Here is a 19,153-nt window from a genome sequence, read left to right on the forward strand (position 1 = left end):
TGTCCCCATACCCCTCTGGCAGGCAATGGCCCATGTAGTTGTCCCCATACCCCTCTGGCAGGCAGGACGGTGCCTGCCCCTCTCTGCTGCCCCTGCCTGAATCTCAGGCAACTCCCCACTGCATCCAAGGGTCCCCAGCCCATAACCAGGTGCTTGTTTGTCCCTAAACCCTGTTCATGGGAGCAAAGCTGGAGCAGCCAATGAGCCCAGGAATGCTGACCTTCCTCCTCCCCTCCTCTTGGGCAGGAGTGATTGGTTTGCAGCTCATCAATGGGAAGAACGAGTCCGCCCACATCAGCGATGCTGTTGCTGTGGTGGCACAGGCCGTGCATGACTTGTTTGAGAAGGAGAACATCACAGACCCACCACGGGGCTGCGTGGGCAACACCAACATCTGGAAGACAGGACCCCTTTTCAAGAGGTATTTGGGAAAGGGTCCTGCTGGAGGGAGCAGAGGACCTGCTGGGGGAGAGCTGGAAAAGGTGGGAGTATATGGAAAAGGTGCAGGAGGACATGGCAGCTTTGCTCAGAGTATCTGTCACTAAAGCTTTGGAGCATGTGGCACAGGGCTGACTGGACTCTCCTGCATGATTTGGATGTGAAGGCTCTCCTAGAAAACCATCCCAGGCACAGGCTCAGGAAATGGCACCCAGTTTAGGCATCATCTGGAGCCTGGCACCAAGTTGCTCCATGCCAAACCATGCTGCCCTGGGCAATGCTTGGGCAGCTGGGATGTAAGGGCAGGAAATGACTCCAGGAAGAAAAGATCTGGGGGCCAAGGTGTCCTCCAGTCTGGATCTTAATTCCATGAGTGGAAGTGGGAGAGAGGGGGTTTTCTGCCAAATCAGGGTAGGAGGATGTTTCTGTCAAATCGAAGCTCAGTGCTGAGGACACATTTCCTGCTGAACATTCCAAGGGCTGTGGCATGGGTCACTGTGCTGCAAGCAGATCTTGGTGGCAAGAGATCTCCCTGCATGGGACAGGCAGATGAGAGCATGTGTGTGTTGGGTCTTGCTGCCATGGGCAGAAGGTTCGACTGATGCTGCATGTGCTTCCCAGAACCCAGTTTTTGTGCACATCAGTGTGGATGCTGGAGCCACAAGGGCCTCTTCTGCAGGCTGGACTGTGGTACAGCAGCAATTCCCTGCAGAGCTGGGTTCTGCTGAGCATGGAACCTGCAAAGCCTGAAGTTCGTTTTAGAAATATAGCCTCCTCAAGGGCAGCCTGGCCCTGGGGAGGGAGCAGCAACACAGTTTTTGGCATGAGCGAGTCAAAGGTGTTCTCCACAAGTGGCTCAGGCAATTGTTCTGTGTCTTCACTATCATCTTTCCGGGGTTTGGGGGCTGGTCTCCTCTTGTTGGTGTATTCCTGGGGCTCTGTGTAGGCTGTGATGAGCTGGTGCTAATCAGAAGCACCAGGAATTGTGACATGGACGCAGCTCCCAAGGGACACCAAGATGAAGGTGTCCTTGGGTGTTGTGGGACACATCACTCCTTAAGGAAATGGGAATGATCTACTGGAAAACAAGGGACAGTGACAGCAGATATGGTAGTGAACTTCGGGAAAATGGCTCCATCCACCAGGAAGGGATGACTGCTGGTCTATGAACAGACCATAGGTAGCCTTGGCTGGATTTCTGTAGGGTAGTGTGCATATGGCAGGTAACTGAGAGAAAGATTTGCCCTTCTGATGCCTTCTTAGGGGTCCCAATCGCCACAGCAGGTTTTCTAGGTTGTGCCCACCGTGTTTCCCTCTCTAGGGTGTTGATGTCCTCCAAGTACTCAGAGGGTGTCACCGGCCGCGTGGAGTTCAACGAGGACGGGGACAGGAAGTTTGCCAACTACAGCATCATGAACCTGCAGAACCGGAAACTGGTCCAAGTTGGGATTTACAACGGCAGCAATGTACGTACAGACCTGGCCTGGGATGGAGGAGTGTGTGCACTGGGCTGTCTACCTATGGCCTTATGTCCCTCTGCTTCCTCTGGGATCGCTCACAGGTCTTGACCAACGACAGGAAGATTATCTGGCCCGGGGGGGAAACTGAGAAACCTCAAGGCTATCAGATGTCGACCAAGTTGAAGGTAACAGCAAATGGCATTAGGGGGTGGTAGGTCTCCTCAGCTCTCTGCATGCCAGGCCACGACTTTATCTGCCTCCACCTCCACTGCTGCCTCTGCAGCTCTCAGCAGCATTTGCAAACCTGGGGCACCTCAGAGAGGATGTACCAGAACAATACAGAAGGTACTGGAGGGTGTTCAGAGCAGAGCTTTCAGCCAGAATCAAACTCCAGAAGCTGGAGGTGACACTGGAAGAAGGTCTCTCCAGTCTTGCTTTGCTTCTCATGCTCTTCCCTGAGGTAACACCCAGCAGCCACTTTAGTGACTGGATCCTGGGCAGACCAGTCTTACCAGTGTGGCCATTCATTTGTCCTGCTGTCCGGGCAAGGGACACACTCCTGCTGGTAGTGAGCCCTTGTCCCTGCAGAGGTGGTGTTGGTGCTTTGGGATGCTGGACAACTGAAAAGGTCTAGGGTAGGACTGAAATATCTGCATTAGCTTGGGGCACCATGACAGTGTCTAGAGGATCTTTCTGGGCACTAATCCTGGCTGTGTGGTGCCCCCCATCAGCCTCCTGTTAGGGAGAGGGGTTTTGAGGCTCATGTTAAAGTGCCACCTGAAGGAGGGTGCTGATACAGCTGTTCCTCATCTTGGGATCAGGGAAAGCAAATGTTCTTAGAGGTGGCCTTGACAGTGCTGGGTTAACAGCTGGAATTCATGATTTTAAAGGTCTTTCCCAGCTAAATGATTCTATGATTCTGTGATTCCCCATGCCAAAGCCAGGTCTTGCTGCTGGGCTGAGCAGTCTTGTGTGCTGAGATAGCAGCTGGGAAGGGCACCTGGGCATTTTAGCCATGCTGGTATGGAGAGGGCAGCCCAGCTCCTCACAGGGAAATGCAGCTCTGGAGGGGGACAGAGACAAGAGGGTGTTTGTGCTTGGCCTCGCAGATTGTGACAATCCACCAAGAGCCCTTTGTGTATGTGAAGCCCACACAAGCAGATGGGACATGCAGGGAGGAATTCACCATCAATGGAGATCCTGTGAAAAAGGTCTTCTGCACTGGACCCAACGAGACCATCCCAGGTAACTCAGTGTGGGGGTGACTCCCCCAGCCCACCAGGCTGATGAAGAATGCCACTCCAAGAAGGGGGTCTCAGGGAGGGTCCTCAGTCACACAGGAAGCCCAGAGGACGAGGAACAGAAAGGTGACACCACAGTCAGCCCCAAATGACCCCCATCAGCTCAGCCCCACAGTAGTGCTGTGCAGGAATTGGGCACTGGGATTCAGGTTTTTGAACCCAACAGATTACTTTCCCACTGCCTCTTTTCTGGATGGGCTCCAGGGCTGTTTTGGGGGTTGCACCCCAAGGTTCTGTCTCCTGACATGTTCTAATTCTCTTTGCCTTGATCTCCAGCAGAAGTGAGACTCTCAAGGCACATTAGCTCTTCCTGCACTGATATGAACAACACCAGTTTCAAACTGTTATGGAAAGCCCACGTCAGGGTGAGGAGTGAGCACCTGGGGGGAGGATGAGCTGCTCAGCAGTTCCAGGCTTGCCCAAATCCACCTAAAGGGTATCCCCTTGGCCCGTCATGCTTTCCTGTGCACACCATTCCCCCAGCCCTGAGCTGTGTCCTGGGCTGTGTTCAACCTGCTGGGTCCAGCACATGCACCGTGCCCTCAGTGGGTGGGTAGCACCAAGTCTCAGCCCACCTCACTGGGACACAGAGAAGGAATGAGACCCCTTTGCCCCCAGCTTGCCAACACCAGAGGGGATGGAGGCAGTGAGAGGGTGGTCAGACAGATGGCCCTGATGGATAAGGTGGTTACACCCCATATGGAACCAGGGCCATGAGGTGGCTGTTCTCAGTGGGACAGGCATGGATCCTGAATGGGGTTCCTGGCAAAGGGCTGCCTCCACTCCTCCCCCCATTGTCTCCCCTCCTCAGGCCGTCCCACAGTGGCTCTGTGCTGCTACGGCTTCTGCATCGACCTGCTCATCCGGCTGGCAGGGGTCATGAACTTCACCTATGAGGTTCACCTGGTGGCTGATGGTAAATTTGGTACCCAAGAGCGGGTGAGTTCGGGCAGCCTGTGATGTCTCTTTGCCTTTATCATGTCTTGAAATACCCCCAGGCCCTTCTCTGGAGCAGGGGTGGGGTGGGAGGGCAGTCAGGATGCCTGACATGTGTGGGGATCCTGGCTGGTGGGGGAAGTGTGTCAGGGCAGGAGTCTGATCCTGTGTGGGCTCTCTGGCAGGTGAACAACAGCAACAAGAAGGAGTGGAACGGGATGATGGGGGAGCTGCTGAGTGGCCAAGCAGACATGATTGTGGCTCCCCTCACCATCAACAACGAGCGGGCTCAGTACATCGAGTTCTCCAAGCCCTTCAAGTATCAGGGACTCACGATCCTTGTGAAGAAGGTATGGGCTGGGGTGGGATGTTCTGTAGAACAGGGGAGGTGTCCCCTGCTCCCCACACTGCAGAGAAGTGCCATGCCCACACCATACCCGGTTCCCCCTGTGCTACCCCTGCAAATCCCAACCTCCAGACTGGGTTTAGTGCTGGGTCTTGTCTCTGCCACCCTGACCCCTCCTGTGTAGCTGAGCAGGAGGAGCTCAGAGCAGGGCAGGGGGCCCTGTGGGTCCAGCCAGGCGGGCAGGGTGTGGGTGTGGTGGGTGCCAGCACTGTTCACCTCTCTCTGTGTGCCAGGAAATCCCCCGCAGCACCTTGGACTCGTTCATGCAGCCCTTCCAGAGCACCCTCTGGCTGTTGGTGGGGCTGTCCGTGCACGTGGTGGCAGTGATGTTGTACCTCTTAGACCGATTCAGGTGAGTGCACTTCGGGCCGCCCAAGAGCTGGAGGGGACAGGGAGGTGCTCCTGGGAACCATCTCCTGGGTCCCTGCAGTGTCTTGCTCAGGCACAGCCCTGCAACCCTTTGGGGGGCCTCTCACAGGAACTAACCCCACCTTCTCTGCCTCACCAGCCCTGGGCTGAGGCTCCTGTCCCTGCTGGCTGCCTGAGTTTCCTCTGAGATAGTTTCCTCTGGCCCTTCCTTGGCCCTATGACAGCTTCTCTGAAGGGCAGAGAACCTGTTCCCACCTCAGCCCTGTGCCCAGACACTTTGGTGGCTGACCTGCAGTGAACCCTCCGTGTTGCAGTGGGAGAGGCTCAAGCTGGTCAGGATCAGATCATCTTTCTGGTCTGGAGAGAAGTGTGATGGGACTGGTACCGGAGTGAGATGTACAGGTTGCCTATCAGCACTGGGGATGTGCAAGGCAGTAGGACATGATGAGGAGAAGCTGTTTGGGACACAGGCACAGTCTGTAGGATTGAGTGATACAGGCCTGCATCAGGACACTTAGGAGGGCACAGTGGAGAGCCCCAGAAACCAGGCTAAGGGAAATGAGAGAAGTTCTTTTTCTTGTTTTCCAGCCCGTTTGGCCGGTTCAAAGTAAACAGTGAGGAGGAGGAGGAAGATGCCCTGACCCTCTCCTCAGCCATGTGGTTCTCCTGGGGCGTCCTGCTGAACTCTGGCATAGGAGAAGGTGAGTCACAGCACACAGCGGGACTGCTCTGCCCTGCAGCCCTGTCCCTGAGCTGAGAAGGCTGGAGGAGAAGCCTCTCACTGATGAGGCTGATGCCCTTTGGGGACATCATTCCCTGGAGCAGACTGGTAGAAGATTGGTAATGCTGAGTGTGACACACTTGTGGCACTTGTGAGGGCCATCCTTCCACCCCCAGCATCAGTGGGGAAAACAGGTCTGTCTTTGCTGTGTATCCTGCCCAGAGTTACCCACCCACTACGGATGGGACACAGTATGCCCTGGAAGGAGCTGGGTTTCTCTTGGTTTGGGCAATGCAGGAGCTCCTTGCACAGCTGTTGGCAGAGCAGATAGATGGCGGATGTCTGCAGCTGCCGTTGGTCTCACACAGATTGATGTGTCTTTGATGACCAAGCCAAAGTCTTGTCATGCCAGTCTGATCTCTCATCTCTCCCCCCAGGTGCTCCCCGGAGTTTCTCTGCCCGTATTCTTGGCATGGTGTGGGCTGGCTTTGCTATGATCATTGTGGCTTCATACACTGCCAACCTGGCAGCCTTCCTGGTGTTAGACCGACCTGAGGAGAGAATCACAGGCATCAATGACCCCCGGGTAATATCCTTCACTTGCTTTCCCCTTCCCTGCCCACTTCTGGGCATATAATGTGGCTTGTAGTTCCCAGAGCCCTGATTTACCATGGCTGGGACCTGTGCCAGGGGGGCAAAACCAAGCTCTGCATGGGCTGATCCTGGTGGGTCTGAGCCCCTGCACTGGGTAGGAATGGACAGACATGGGGAGGGATCAGCAGGAAAAAGCTTGTCCAGAATAGCCCCTATGTAGTCAAACTGCCTGCCAGTTCCTGGAGAACCTCCACTAACCAACGAGGAAACCATTAATTATGGATGACTTATAACTAATGAAATTGTCCCTGCGGTGCAGTCAATACTCTCCACATGCCTCAAATCCATTTCCTGCTCTGGCAAGGACACAGCCACAGCTTATCAGCCCCAGCATGCAGGAATGGGCCCTGCAGCAGCACTGATCCACAGTGTCCTACACCCTGCTGCATCCTCTGCCCACAGCACTGCCAACCCCATGGCACCCACAGCCTCCTGCACCCTCAGTGCCACAGTGTTACTGTCCCACATTGTCCCCTGCTCCCCCACCACAGTCCCAGAGCATCCACTGCCCTGTGGCATCCTCTGAGAAGATCAAGGTCTTCTCTAGGAAACAGGTCTCTGAAGGAGGTGGGAAATTAGGAAACACGGCCTTGGGGTGAGTCAGTTTTGCTGATGAAGGACAGAAAAAATAGAGGCCCTGTCACAGAATCACAGACTATTCTGAGTTGAGAGGGACCCACAAAGATCATCGAGTCCACCTTTTCAGTGAATGACCCATACGGGAATCAAACCCACAACTTCGGTGTTAGCAGCACCATGACCTACCCAGCTGAGCTGATCTCGGGGTCTGTCCTTGCCTTTCAGCTGCGCAACCCCTCCGATAAGTTCATCTACGCCACGGTGAAGCAGAGCTCCGTGGACATCTACTTCCGACGGCAGGTGGAGCTGAGCACCATGTACCGGCACATGGAGAAGCACAACTACGAGAGCGCTGCCGAAGCCATCCAGGCAGTGAGGGACAAGTGAGTGGGGCCAGCACCTTGTCTGGCCGTGCTGGGAGGCATTTCAGGGAGCTGCAGCTGGGTGGAGTAAGCAGGGCCAAGGGAGCTGCAGTCACAGCGTGTCTTGATGGGACCTCCCAGTTGGTGCTGAGTGGGATCTTCCCAGACTTAGTGCATTTCAGGTCCCTGGGTGGAGAGCACAAGGTCTATGTGGGGAGCAGCACAGCGGGAGCCCTGGCCCTTCTGGTCTCTACTCTTCCTTCTGTGCAAGTCTGGGTGGCTTCAGTGCTTAAATTAGGGCTGGGAGCACCCTCGCTGCTCCCAGAGTGGCTGCAGACAACTGGCCTGCCCCCCCTCACCTGTCTGTCCTCTCTCACTGTCCAGCAAGCTCCACGCCTTCATCTGGGACTCAGCTGTGCTGGAGTTTGAAGCCTCCCAGAAGTGTGACCTGGTGACAACGGGGGAGCTTTTCTTCCGCTCTGGCTTCGGGATCGGGATGCGCAAGGACAGCCCGTGGAAGCAGAACGTCTCCCTGGCCATCCTCAAGTCTGTACACAGCTCGTGGTGTGGGGCTTGCTCCAAATGCTGCATGTGCTTGCACGCAAGTAGCCTCATGTCAGGCACTGCTCCCCCATCCTCTGCAGGGACGGGAGTGCTGGGGGCTGCCATGTCCCTCCTGACAAAGGGGACATGGAACGACCAGAATGGGCACCCACAGTCTCAGCTCCAGCTTGCAGGGCTGGGGAAGCAGCAGGGAGGCGGTGGGAGGGCAGAGCAGAGCAGGGCAGGGATCAGGAGCCAGGCTTGTCCAGGAATGTAGGGAAAGCTGGCAGAGAAAACTGTGGCCACCCAGCACCAGGTCCCGGTGAGCAGGGTGTGGGTGCTGCCATCTCCCCACTTCTCCTTGTGGACTCAGCCAGCCTGACAGCATAGCACTGCCCTGGCTTGGTCTGCCAGGGGTTTTTCTTTCAACTCTGACTATTTCTGTTAGGCGGGGATATGTCAGGACCCCTACTGAGTCCAACTAGGGCTTTTACACCAGCCTGCAGTGTGGGGTGTCACAAGTCAACCTGGTATTATGGGTAAAAAGGGATTGCCTTGTGTTACTTTGGAAATGCCACACTTGTGTGAGACAGAGGAATGTGGCGATGGAGGAACAGGCAGCTGGGAAGCAGCAGGTGGAGAGAGACAGACATGTGAGATTCTTTTTAGGAGAGACAGGATCAGGAGCCACCACAGTCCTGCCCAACACGTAGAGATGAAAGACCTGAGAAAGAATGGGCAGGATGTGGAAGACACAGGCAGGACCAAGACACAGGGCAATATAGGGAGCCATGGTACCCCATCTGTGGGGTGATCTTAGCATGGGGATGGGTGGCAGATGGGATTTGGGTAAACAATGTGAGAAGCCTGAAGAGGCCACAGGGGTCCTCGGTGACCTCCTGGGAGAGGATGGGGAAGCTCAAGGCTAGAGGTGGCCCAGGAAGGTAGTGGGGATGTGCCAGGAACAACAGGGAGGAAAGTGCAGGGGGCCTGTGGTGAGATGTGTGCTCTGTGCCCCATCTTCATCCCCACAAGCTATTCAGGCAGAAACAGGCACTGTGGGGACACAGTTTGGTTTGTTTCCTCCCAAGCTGTGACACCAAGCTACTGGGGAGTCCCAGACCTCACCATGCACCTTGGGGACCTGCCAGGCAGCTGTGCCCTGACCTAGAGGGTGCTAGGCATCCCCTGAAAGGATTGGGGTCAGCGTTATCTGAGCTCCCAGGTGGCCCTGGCAGGTGGGAGGAACATGCAGAAGGGAACTGGGAGACATGGTTCATGTCCACTCCCTTCAGCCTCTCTCTAAATGCTCTCTGAGCACTGCCTACACCTGCCAGCTCCATCCTTTCCATGGGAACACACCTTACATGTGGCTTACACGTGGCTCTTTTGGCAAGAGCTGGCTGCCCCACAGCTGCCCAGGGGTACTGGCACTAGGAAGCTGTGGGTCCTGCTCACACCCACTGCCCTGTGCACCAGTTGTGTGCAAGGGGGGTGTGAGCACATGCAGTACTGGCAACCCCTGCAGACAGGCCATACACACACTCTCCATGTAAAGATCACACGTGTGTGCACTCACACGCAGCCAGCACATCCTTGGTCCCTATTGTCTGTGGGCTGCAGGCAAGTGCAGATTCCTAATACAGGGAGCACAGAGGCACAACGTGTGCCCCGGCTGCCTGCTGCTGGTTCCCAGTGACTACTCTGTCCTGTCTCCTTGTGCTTCCAGGTCCCATGAGAACGGCTTCATGGAGGACTTGGACAAGACTTGGGTGAGGTATCAAGAGTGTGATTCCCGTAGCAATGCCCCAGCAACACTCACCTTTGAGAATATGGCAGGTTTGTTCTGCAAACCTCTTTCTTCCCCCTCACTGGGTAGCCTGCTTTCACTCAAGACGCTCTCCTCTCCAGGGCTTTCTCTTGGGCCAAATCTCTGCTTCTTCTGGATCTGTGCTTCCCTACTGCTGGGAGGCTGCTGTGGTGGGCTCCAACTCCACCGTGTTTGAAACAGTTCCACAAAGCTTCCCCCACATTCCCTGGGTGCCCTTCTCACTGGTGGGGCTGCCCTGCTGTGAGCACTGCTCCCCTCCCTCTACTCTGGCCAAACTGTGGCTGTCACTGTGGAATCAGAGCTATCCCAAGGCAGAGAGAGGGGAGCAGTCCCTTGGGAAGGGCAAGAGGGGACCCTGCTACAAGAGGGGGCTGGAGGCGAGAGACAGCCCCACAGCCCTGAGAGCCGTGGGCAGGGGCAGGATGAGGATAATGGATACGGAGGGGCTTTTATCTTGGTCCCCCTTTGCAAAGGCTGTGAGAACCCCTAGACAGGGTCTCCTTTGCAGCAATGTGGTGCTGCTGGTCCTACACCCTGCCAGTGCAGTGATGAGGGATGAGGGGTGTCCGATGGGACCCCATCCTCACCAGCACCACCAGCCAGGGCAGAGGGGGCGTTTTGCTCTGTCTCCTCAAGACACCACTCCAAAGCCCCGAGGGTTGCAGGTGTCTGAGGACAGCACTCTGTGCACGGCTGTATTTCTCAATAAGACAAACAGAAACGCTAGAGCTGGGTTTTGGTGCAAGCGACCCCACAGTCCCATGTAGGGGTCTGCCCGGGGGCTTGGTGCATCAACCAGCACGCAGCACTGGTGCAGCACAGTGCCCTGCCCAACCAGAGCTTGCACAGACATCCAGCACCCCGCCACCTCTCTGCCCACCACTGCAGTGCCCACCCTGCAACACCTGCTGTGTTCCCCTCTCCGGCCCCTCCAGGACTAGGAGGGATGGTGGGGGGACCCTGGGTTGGCAAATGCTCCTGTTGCTGGGCGTGATACAGAAGAAATGAAGTGTCATGTTACAATTTCTATTGCCCCCTGTAACTTTCCTACTTATTTCAGGTGTGTTTATGCTGGTGGCTGGAGGTATTGTTGCCGGGATATTTTTAATATTCATAGAAATAGCTTACAAAAGGCATAAGGACGCGCGGAGGAAGCAGATGCAGCTGGCGTTTGCAGCCGTTAATGTGTGGAGGAAAAACTTGCAGGTAGGACAAACCGTTTTTAGAGCAAATCTCCACCAGGTGCGTTTTCCATTCCTTCACCAAAATCAGTGAATGCAGAGCTGTGGATTAGCATGGGGCCCTCTGTCCCCCACCCCAAACCCCAGAAACTACAGCTGGGCATTACTGGGTGTCTCGTCCCTGGGAGCTGCCCGTGGCCCATGCCGTCTCTCCCAGGAGGTGTTGTGCACAGCTCCAACTGGGACAGATAGTGGGGCCCGAATGCCCCCAGTGGAGCTTGGGATGGAGACTTTGCTCTGCTGAGGAACATGTGCTGGAGCCTTGGCTCCAGCCGAGCAGGCAGTGCCAGTGTGGCTCCCTTTGCAGGTATCTGCCCTGCTGTCCAGCTCTGGCCATGCTCACCAGCAGATGGGGGGAGGTCAATCCACTGCCACTGAGTATCCCTGGCTGGTGCTCAGATGGAGAAATGCTCCAGGGATAGTTTCCATCACCTACCCTTCCCTGCTTGCTCCCCAACAGCGCGGTAGCCCTTGTCACACCCAGGACCGACTCCAAAATGAGGTGGTGCGTGCTCTTGTCCTTTGGAGACAAGGACATTTCCCCACACGGGAGCCAGCAATGCCAGTCTCTGTCAGTGCCAAAGCTCCCTCGGACCTCTCTCATTGTTCTTCCCAACTTCTCCTGTCCCTGGAACCCCTCTGTGCCACTCAGGCAGGAAAGCCCAGGGGTGTCAGAACTGTCTGGCAGTGACACTGAGCCATGGACATGTCTGTGGGCCACCAGCCACACACTTCCCTTACGCTGCTGCTTTTGGGGCTGAGCCCCACAGTGCCCCTGAACCCCAGTTTAGAGCAGCTGGAGGCTCTGTCTGAATTGCCCGGGCTGGTTTTTTCCCTTGAGGAAGCACCAGCGTTCAAAGAGCAAGAGATCCTTTAGGCGACTAAAGGAGACTGCGCTCGGAGCAGAGCCAGCAAAGGAAAGAGAGAGAACGAGGCTCGGGGAGCCCGAAAGGAGCCCGGAGCAGTGGCCCAGGGGGAACAGCGCTGGCTGGGGTGTTTTGGGGGGGGCTGCCCGGGTGGAAGTGACCTGCCCGAGAGCAGCAAGGGGAGCACAAGGCCGGGCTGCTGTATCCTGAGAGCTCGCTGAGTTCAGTTTGCTGATAAGAGTCTCGGAAAAACCATTTCTCAACTTTTTTTTTCCTTTTTTATCTTTTTTTTTCCTTTGCTTCCAAAAAGCAGCAGCACCGAGGGGGTTAAGGCTGCTGGGACAGAGCACACTAGTCGCACTGCCATTTTTCACTTGCCAACCTTCTAGAAAATACTGCACTGGGTCCTTGGGCAGAGTCTGTGGGACTGTGAGCAAAGCATGCTGCCCTGTGGGGGTAAACAGCCTCATGGTAAAGAGCCGTTTGACATTGTAAGACTTTTCCACAGGAGGAAACGTCAGAGCACTAGTATCTGGTACATTGCTAGAAGGTAGGCAAGTGGAAAGATTTATTTGTTAAAAAAAACAAACAAAAATAATGGTTTTTGGGATCACAGTTTTGCCATGGCTATTTCCTGAGATGCCATGGAAGAAAAAGACATTTCATTCCATTCATCTTGCTTTCCTTTCCGTTTGTGCATGTCCGCAAAAGAGAGAACTGAGAAGGAGGAGCAAATGTATCCCCGAGCATGCTCTACGCACCAGCGGGATACATTTTGGTTACCCCCGTGCGGTAGCAGAGCCAGACCTGGTCACTCCGTCCCCCGTCGGAAAGGTCACACTCATTGGCACGAAAGCAATTGGGGAGGAATCGTTGTCAGCGCCCGCCGCCGAGCGCGGCCGGTCCCCTCGGCTCGCTGCCCCCGCACCATGGCGGCTGGTGCTCCCAGCCTGCGCCAACCAGGTCCGACTCGCTAACTCCAACGCCTACATTTTTCAGTTCTGTTTCTCTTTGAGTTCATCCCGACCCCGACGACATCATAGCACTAACGCTTTGCCTCCTCCCTTTCTTTTCCTTATCTCTTTTTTTAATTTTCTTTTTCTTCCAGTTTCTTTTTTTTTTTCCTTTTTTTTTAGCCTGTTTTACTTTGGAAAAAAAAAAAAACAAACAACCACCAAACCACCACCAGCAACCACGTTCGGCTTTGCACAACTGCGTCATTTGAATTTTTGAACACTTTTTTTTTTACAGAATATTCATACAATGACTTCTCTTTCAATGCAGTCCTCTCTCTCTCTTCTGGCACTAGGATTCAGCCTCAGAAAAGGCCCTGAGCAATTTTTTTTTTTAGTGGTAGGTGCAGCATCTCACGTCTCTGTCCAGCCAGGCTAGCGGTGGAAGCGAGGGGCAGGGCGCCAGGCAGAGCACCCCCAGGAAGCAAGGTCAGCTGTGCCGGCCTGGCCACAGACACCCAGGAGAGCAGGGATACTCCCCAGAGGGGTTTCCAGCACTCCAGATGCGAGGCCGGCCCCCGGCAGCTGTATCAGTGTGGTGGCTGTGCCGTAGCCATGGGTCACGGAGGCCCTCGGAGGACTGGGAGTGACAGAACACCTCCAGTAGCTTTCTCACCTAAATGAAAGCCATGACACGGGGCAGTATTCAAATAGATTTAGAGTTTCCAACAACACACTAGAGATCTAATTACTTATACATATTCATTTTAGGATAGAAAAAGTGGTAGAGCAGAACCTGACCCTAAAAAGAAAGCCACTTTTAGGTCCATCACCTCCACCCTGGCCTCCAGCTTCAAGAGACGTAGGTCCTCCAAGGATACGGTAAGAGGAAGAAGAACAATTCTGCCCTCTCTCTTTCTCTCTCTTTCTCTCTTCTGCCATCCCATCGACTGCCACACACCCATCCCGAAGCTGCCAGTGTACATGCATAGCTCATGTTCGTCACCAGTCAGTCAGTCAGTCAGTGAGTCAGTCATCCCGTGTTCCTGAAAGGATGCTGGGATCCTGGAGGGCAGGCAGGAGGTGGCTTGGAGTCCTGTGATGAGTTGGGAGATGCAACTGAGTTTTTGTTTTGTTTTTTTGTTTTCTTTCTGCCTGGATGATTTCTGATGTTCCTCTCTGTGCTTTGCTCACCTTACCGGTGCTGACCTCTTGAAACGGATGACATTTTTTTTTCCTTTTTTTTTTCTGTTCCTGAGTGTTTCTGTACCTGTTTGTCATTGTATGCCTAAAAACAATCACCCCAGTTTAATTTGGGCACCGTGTCACCTCACCGAGAGCCATGCGTGTCACATTCTCTACATGTGATTTTTGTTTGTGACGATTAGCATTCAGGACGTAGTCCTGGGCACAGGAGTGACAGCTGTCTCTGGTTATTGTCAGCAGTAATGCAGCTCTAGAAAAGAGATACAAAGGCTTGAAAGTGGAGGTTGTTAAAGACCCAGCCTTGGTTCAAACTTGTACTTTCCACTGCTGTCATGTAACCAGAGAAAATTTCCGAATTGCTGCCTCTAAAGCCAGCTGTTTCCAAATGCGCAAATGTGTCTGCTCGTGCTGGAGCTTCAGACACTTCAGCGTCAGGTTGGGCTGTTGGTCTGTCGGACTGAGCCGTGTCCCTCTGCATGTCGCCGTCTGTTGTATGACACTCTGCACTGTGGCTACTCTGTTGTCTCGTGTGGCAGCGCCCGCTGCGTGTTGCTGCCCGACCTCCTGGCGTGATGGGCTGGCCAAAACCACCTCCCCGGGGCGACCGGCGGGTTTCTGCCCAGGGTTGCCCAGAGCAGGCTCCCCGCCAGGCTGCCTGAGGCGCGGCGGGGACGGGGGGACGGTGGCAGGGCGGGGAGATGTGGCCCCCCACGATGGGGTGGCCCGTCCCCAGCCGCAGGCTTGGGGTGCCCCGGGGAGCAGCATGTGATACCGCAGGGGGTCTCGGGGCCACAGCTCTGTGTGCGGAATGGAGGAGGCTGCCTTTGACACCAGTGCAGGCTCTGTGCCAAGAAACTCCTGGAGCACCCCTGGGACATGTCCTGGGGACAGCTGAGCCCTCAGCCGGGCTCAACTGCCACCACCTCACACAAAGTGCTCCTCTCACTGTCACCTTGAAGCCTGGAAGTCATGAGGGGGGACCCACATTCTTCCCATCCATCCTCTGTCCCCATGGGGAAGACAGGCATCCCTGTTCCCTCCTTCACTGCCTCCATGCTCCCCAGGTGGCACCATGTCCAAGTGATGCTCCCACATCTGGGATGCCCTCTTCCCACTGCTGCACCCCCTGAGCAGCTCTGCAGGGAGGTCAGAGGTTGTGTCTTGGTGGCCTGAATCACAACCAGGGGAGAGAAGACAGAGATGGGGTGGGTGGTGCAGGGGAGAGAAGATGGGAAGAATGAGGATGAGGAAGAGAAGTGGGATGCACAGAATAAAAAAGGGAGAAAAAATTGCAGAAATATCTGCATGTCCTGGGTAGATTCCCATGTTTTGATGTGTTTGAACTACTCCATGATTAGGAAACCAAGGGATCCGGTCCTGGGAAAGCAGAAGCCTGATGGTGCCCTCGGCACCTGGGGGGACCAGTTCCATTGGTGGGCTCATTGAGAGGAGCAGAACCCAAGAACAATGGGGCAGCTGGAATGTGGCATCCCTGGTACCTCCCACACCACTCCTTCTTCAGGGAAGCATCCTGGGCCTGATCCTGTTCCACAGTGTGACATCCACCCTACACCACAGCAGCCCACAGCCCTCTCTGCCCCACACCAGGAGCACCCAATGCCCTGAGTTGAACAGATCCAGGGTTCACCTGCACCAGAGGTCCCATGGGTGAGCTGTGGAACTGTTCTCCCCCTTCCCACGCCTGGTGGGGATCAGCACAGCCTGAGGCTCCTTGTGCTTTGGGTCCTGCCATGCTCTTCCTGGCGCGTTGCTCACAGGCCAGTTGCGGAGGGAGATGACCCCACTCATCCCAGAAGATGGTCACCACTTTGGGGGCAGCTCCATCTGCAAGGCAGTTGTGGTCAACTGTTCCCCACTGCCCAGAAGCCTGTCACAGTCCTCTGCCTGCCATGGGGTGACGTGGCCAGGGTCCCAGGACACGTTCCCCAGGGAACTGGGCTAGATGGGTCAAGAAAAAGCTACTGGGGTCAACATCCAAGCCAACGTGGCCAACTTGGAGTCTAGCAGTTCTGAGGTCCGGCTATTGCAGGAGGTCCACGGTGGAGCAAGCTTTGTGGGGATGTTGGGCAGACTGCTGGTTGCTCTGCGGGATGAGCGACCAGCGGGAGGGTGCTGCCACCAGCTCATGTCACAGCCTGCGCTTGGTGCCCTCCACTTCCGTGCAGCAGCCCTGGCCCAGAGACCCCAATGCCCTCCTGCTGTGGAAGGCCCCATGAGTACATAGCATGCTGGGGCACGTTGCCTGGGGTCCTTGTAAAGACGAGAAAGCAGCGAGGTGCTCTGTTTCATGATGTTCATCAGAGCCACGGGCCCACACCAGGTCTTAGATGGGCGAGACTGGAGAGCCCATGGGGCTGGAAGGCCAGGCTGACCCCAGCCCCACAGGCTCTCCTGGCTAGCAAGCGAAAGATGCAGACCTGGTGGCCTTGCTTCTTTCCTTTTCGTTGTCGGGAGTTTTAAAAATGGATTCTGCTCTGCAGCCCTGCAGAATGGTCCCTCAGGAGTGCCAGAGAGACAGGCTGGCACCATGGAGCCAAGACAGCCCTGGGAAGCTACCACCCCACTCTGAACGTCCTAGCGCCCACCATCACCCGAGCTGCACAGCCTCTCCGCGGCACATCATCCCCACCGCCCCAGGAGGAGATGCATGTGTTCCCCATAGGCAGCTCCTGCAACTCGAATAGCACTCGCAGAGCTGACGTACTGCCATCCATCGCAGCCACCCACGATACTGCAACCCCACAGACGCCATGTGAGACGCATAAACCACACAGACACCCTCCGAGCCGGCACATTTCCTACAGACACGTAACGAGGTGCACAGGTCCCTTAGCCACCCCCCCAGCCATCGGCAGCCCCCGCAGAGACACACTGCCAGCCCGTGGGCACCCCCAGGCACGGCATGACACACGTCCCACGTCACTGCCAAGGGCGCGGCGCTGCCGGCGGTGCTGCCCTGCAGCCGTGGGGATGGTGCCAGAGCTGGTCGAGAGCCGAGGGGCTTCATGGAAAAGGTCACCTTCTCAGTGAAGGATCAGCTGTCCCAAAGCCAAATGCTTCTTGGCTGAAAAAAAGAGCCTAGTTTTTTTTGGCCCAAAAGAACCAAAAGTAGGTCAAAGAGAACTTTTTTTTTTTTAAGGGAAGTTGATATTTTCTACAGCAAGATTGCATTTAGCTGGAATCCTAATTTTTAATTGAAAAAAAAACAAAAACAAAACCAACAAACAACGACAAACCAAAATTCTTCCAGAAAACTCTTCCACTAGCCAGGGACTACCATATGAGCCCAGTTAGGTTGAAGTCATTTTTAAAGACATTAAGTTCTTGTCTATATTTTCTTCCTGGTTGTCATTTAAAGTTTTTGGTGCCTTCACTTCACTTCCATACCTTAACATGTTTGAGTCTCTTCTACGGTTAATATTGATTAATTTCTTGGCTTTATAATGTTTGGTTTGGGGATTATTGCACCATCCCTGTAACATGATTTACCCTAAATTACTGATATGTGCTTCTAGCATTAGTCCTACTTTAACATAATTTCGATATGACCGTTTTCTTGGTTTTTTTTGCTTTTCTTTTTTTCTTTTAATTTTAATTTTTATTATTAAAAATTGCATGCATGAACAAAAAAAACCAGTAAATGAGAATGTTACCCTGTGACAACTCTGTGATTGGAGGAGATATGCTTTCAAATCAAAAGCCATACTCTTGTATTTTAATTTTTCTGGCCAGATTCCCCATTTCACTTGGTTATTTTAACGTTGCCCACCCCCAGAGCTGTGCAGAGAGGCCAGAAGGCCCCAGCCTGCCCTGCTAGACCTTCAAGCCTTCCACCACAGACGCCACACGTACACGTGCACCCAGGCACACGACTTACACATGCACACAACGCTTTTCCACCCCGCTTGTATCAGGCAGGATATTCAACAAAGGACCTTTCTTCTACCCATCCATTTTTGTATCTCAAGTTCCTCCCTTCTCCACGAGTGACTCACCCAGCCTCTCCCCTTTTCCAGTCGTCTCTCCTCCCTGCGGGAGTCAAGCCCCATCCCATGAGCACACACCTCCCAGCAGTTTTGCTATGGGAATGGTGCATTTAGCATGGAATCCAAATTTTTCACAAGGAGGGGGTGGCTGCACCCATTTTTGGGAGAGGGGTGTTTTTTGGTGGGCTGATGAACAGCCACAAAAAGCTCCCCCCAGGGCGGCAGAGCAGCGTCAGGATGGCCCCGGCCATTCTCCGTGCCAACAGGTGGTGGCCGAGGTGTTGCCCCTTAGTGAAGCAAGGCCACGGTGAGGAATTCCCAGAGGCTCCATTGGAATATTAGCTAGTCCCCTAGGTGACAAGATGATCCTGTGAGATGCTCCCTGGGTGTCAGTTCGTTCCCAGCATGTGTACTGGAGAGATGGGAGCACACGGTTCCTGGCCCCGGCCCAGCTGCTCCCCACCAAGCGGTCCTGGTAAAGCACAAGGCTGGATTGGGCAGCCCCAAGGACCCCACACAAGGCTCGGGGGGACTCCCAGACTTCCCCATGGCAGGAGGCAGGGCATAGAGCACACAGGGTAGCCACAGTGCCAGAGCTGCCAGCAGCACCGCAGAGGCCACCGGAGACAGCACCGACCAACGCGGGGCAGGTCACGTCCCATCTCTGAGGAGCCCCTCAGGAACCCCTCAGAACGTCAGTCCTCCTGGGCAGGGTGGTGGAAGGGCTGGGAAAATGTCACTGGACAGGGCCTGCACTGCAGCACACGAGACTCACTGAGACCCTTTCCTGCCCTGGCACCGGCTGAGGATCCCAGACAGCAGCACAGGATGCTCCTACCACCTGCTCTCACAGCAGGGCTGGATAGGGCTACCAGTCCAGGCTTTGGAGTTAGAAGAGTGGAACTGGGAGAGGAAGGGAGTACGAAAGGAGGAAGGGAGGAAATAACTGCCCAGTTGTAAATTCCTGCCCAGGGAGGAAGGACTTTTTTTTCTTGCCCATTGGTGCATATTTCTTTCTTGCCCCTTGCTTGCTAACGGGACTGCAGTGGGGGAGGTCTCTCTCAGGGAGTGTTTGCTGAGCCCCTCCATTCACAAGGAGCACAGAACCCCAAATCCAGGCCACATCCCCACCACAGGCTGTATTTTCACATTAGCAATCAACTCCACACTTTATCACAACCCAACCACACCACACATCTCACCTGCATGAAAGGATAGTCACAAGCAAGGAGGTGAAACGCCCTGGCCTCAAAGCACAGCTTGATCTGGCATCAGAAAGG

At 54.9% G+C, this 19,153-nt stretch overlaps 1 protein-coding gene across 18 annotated transcripts in view; it reads left to right on the plus strand.

Moving 5' to 3' along the window:
- Positions 1–19,153, plus strand: part of GRIN1 (glutamate ionotropic receptor NMDA type subunit 1) — a 38,829-nt gene that overhangs the window by 17,615 nt on the left and 2,061 nt on the right. For 3 of the 18 annotated variants that reach the window (XM_027666937.1, XM_027666938.1, XM_027666942.1), the window contains 13 exons: positions 247–421; positions 1,760–1,904; positions 2,000–2,083; positions 3,008–3,143; positions 4,011–4,138; positions 4,321–4,485; positions 4,775–4,893; positions 5,499–5,611; positions 6,069–6,217; positions 7,090–7,247; positions 7,611–7,772; positions 9,499–9,608; positions 10,661–10,806. In XM_027666937.1, the coding sequence (XP_027522738.1) occupies positions 247–421; positions 1,760–1,904; positions 2,000–2,083; positions 3,008–3,143; positions 4,011–4,138; positions 4,321–4,485; positions 4,775–4,893; positions 5,499–5,611; positions 6,069–6,217; positions 7,090–7,247; positions 7,611–7,772; positions 9,499–9,608; positions 10,661–10,806 (1,790 nt within the window). The other 15 variants (XM_027666923.1, XM_027666925.1, XM_027666933.1 and 12 more) reach the window with 10 other exon arrangements.

The sequence above is a fragment of the Corapipo altera genome, unplaced genomic scaffold (assembly GCF_003945725.1).
Source record: "Corapipo altera isolate COAL_440 unplaced genomic scaffold, ASM394572v1 93, whole genome shotgun sequence".
Taxonomy (NCBI): domain Eukaryota; kingdom Metazoa; phylum Chordata; class Aves; order Passeriformes; family Pipridae; genus Corapipo; species Corapipo altera.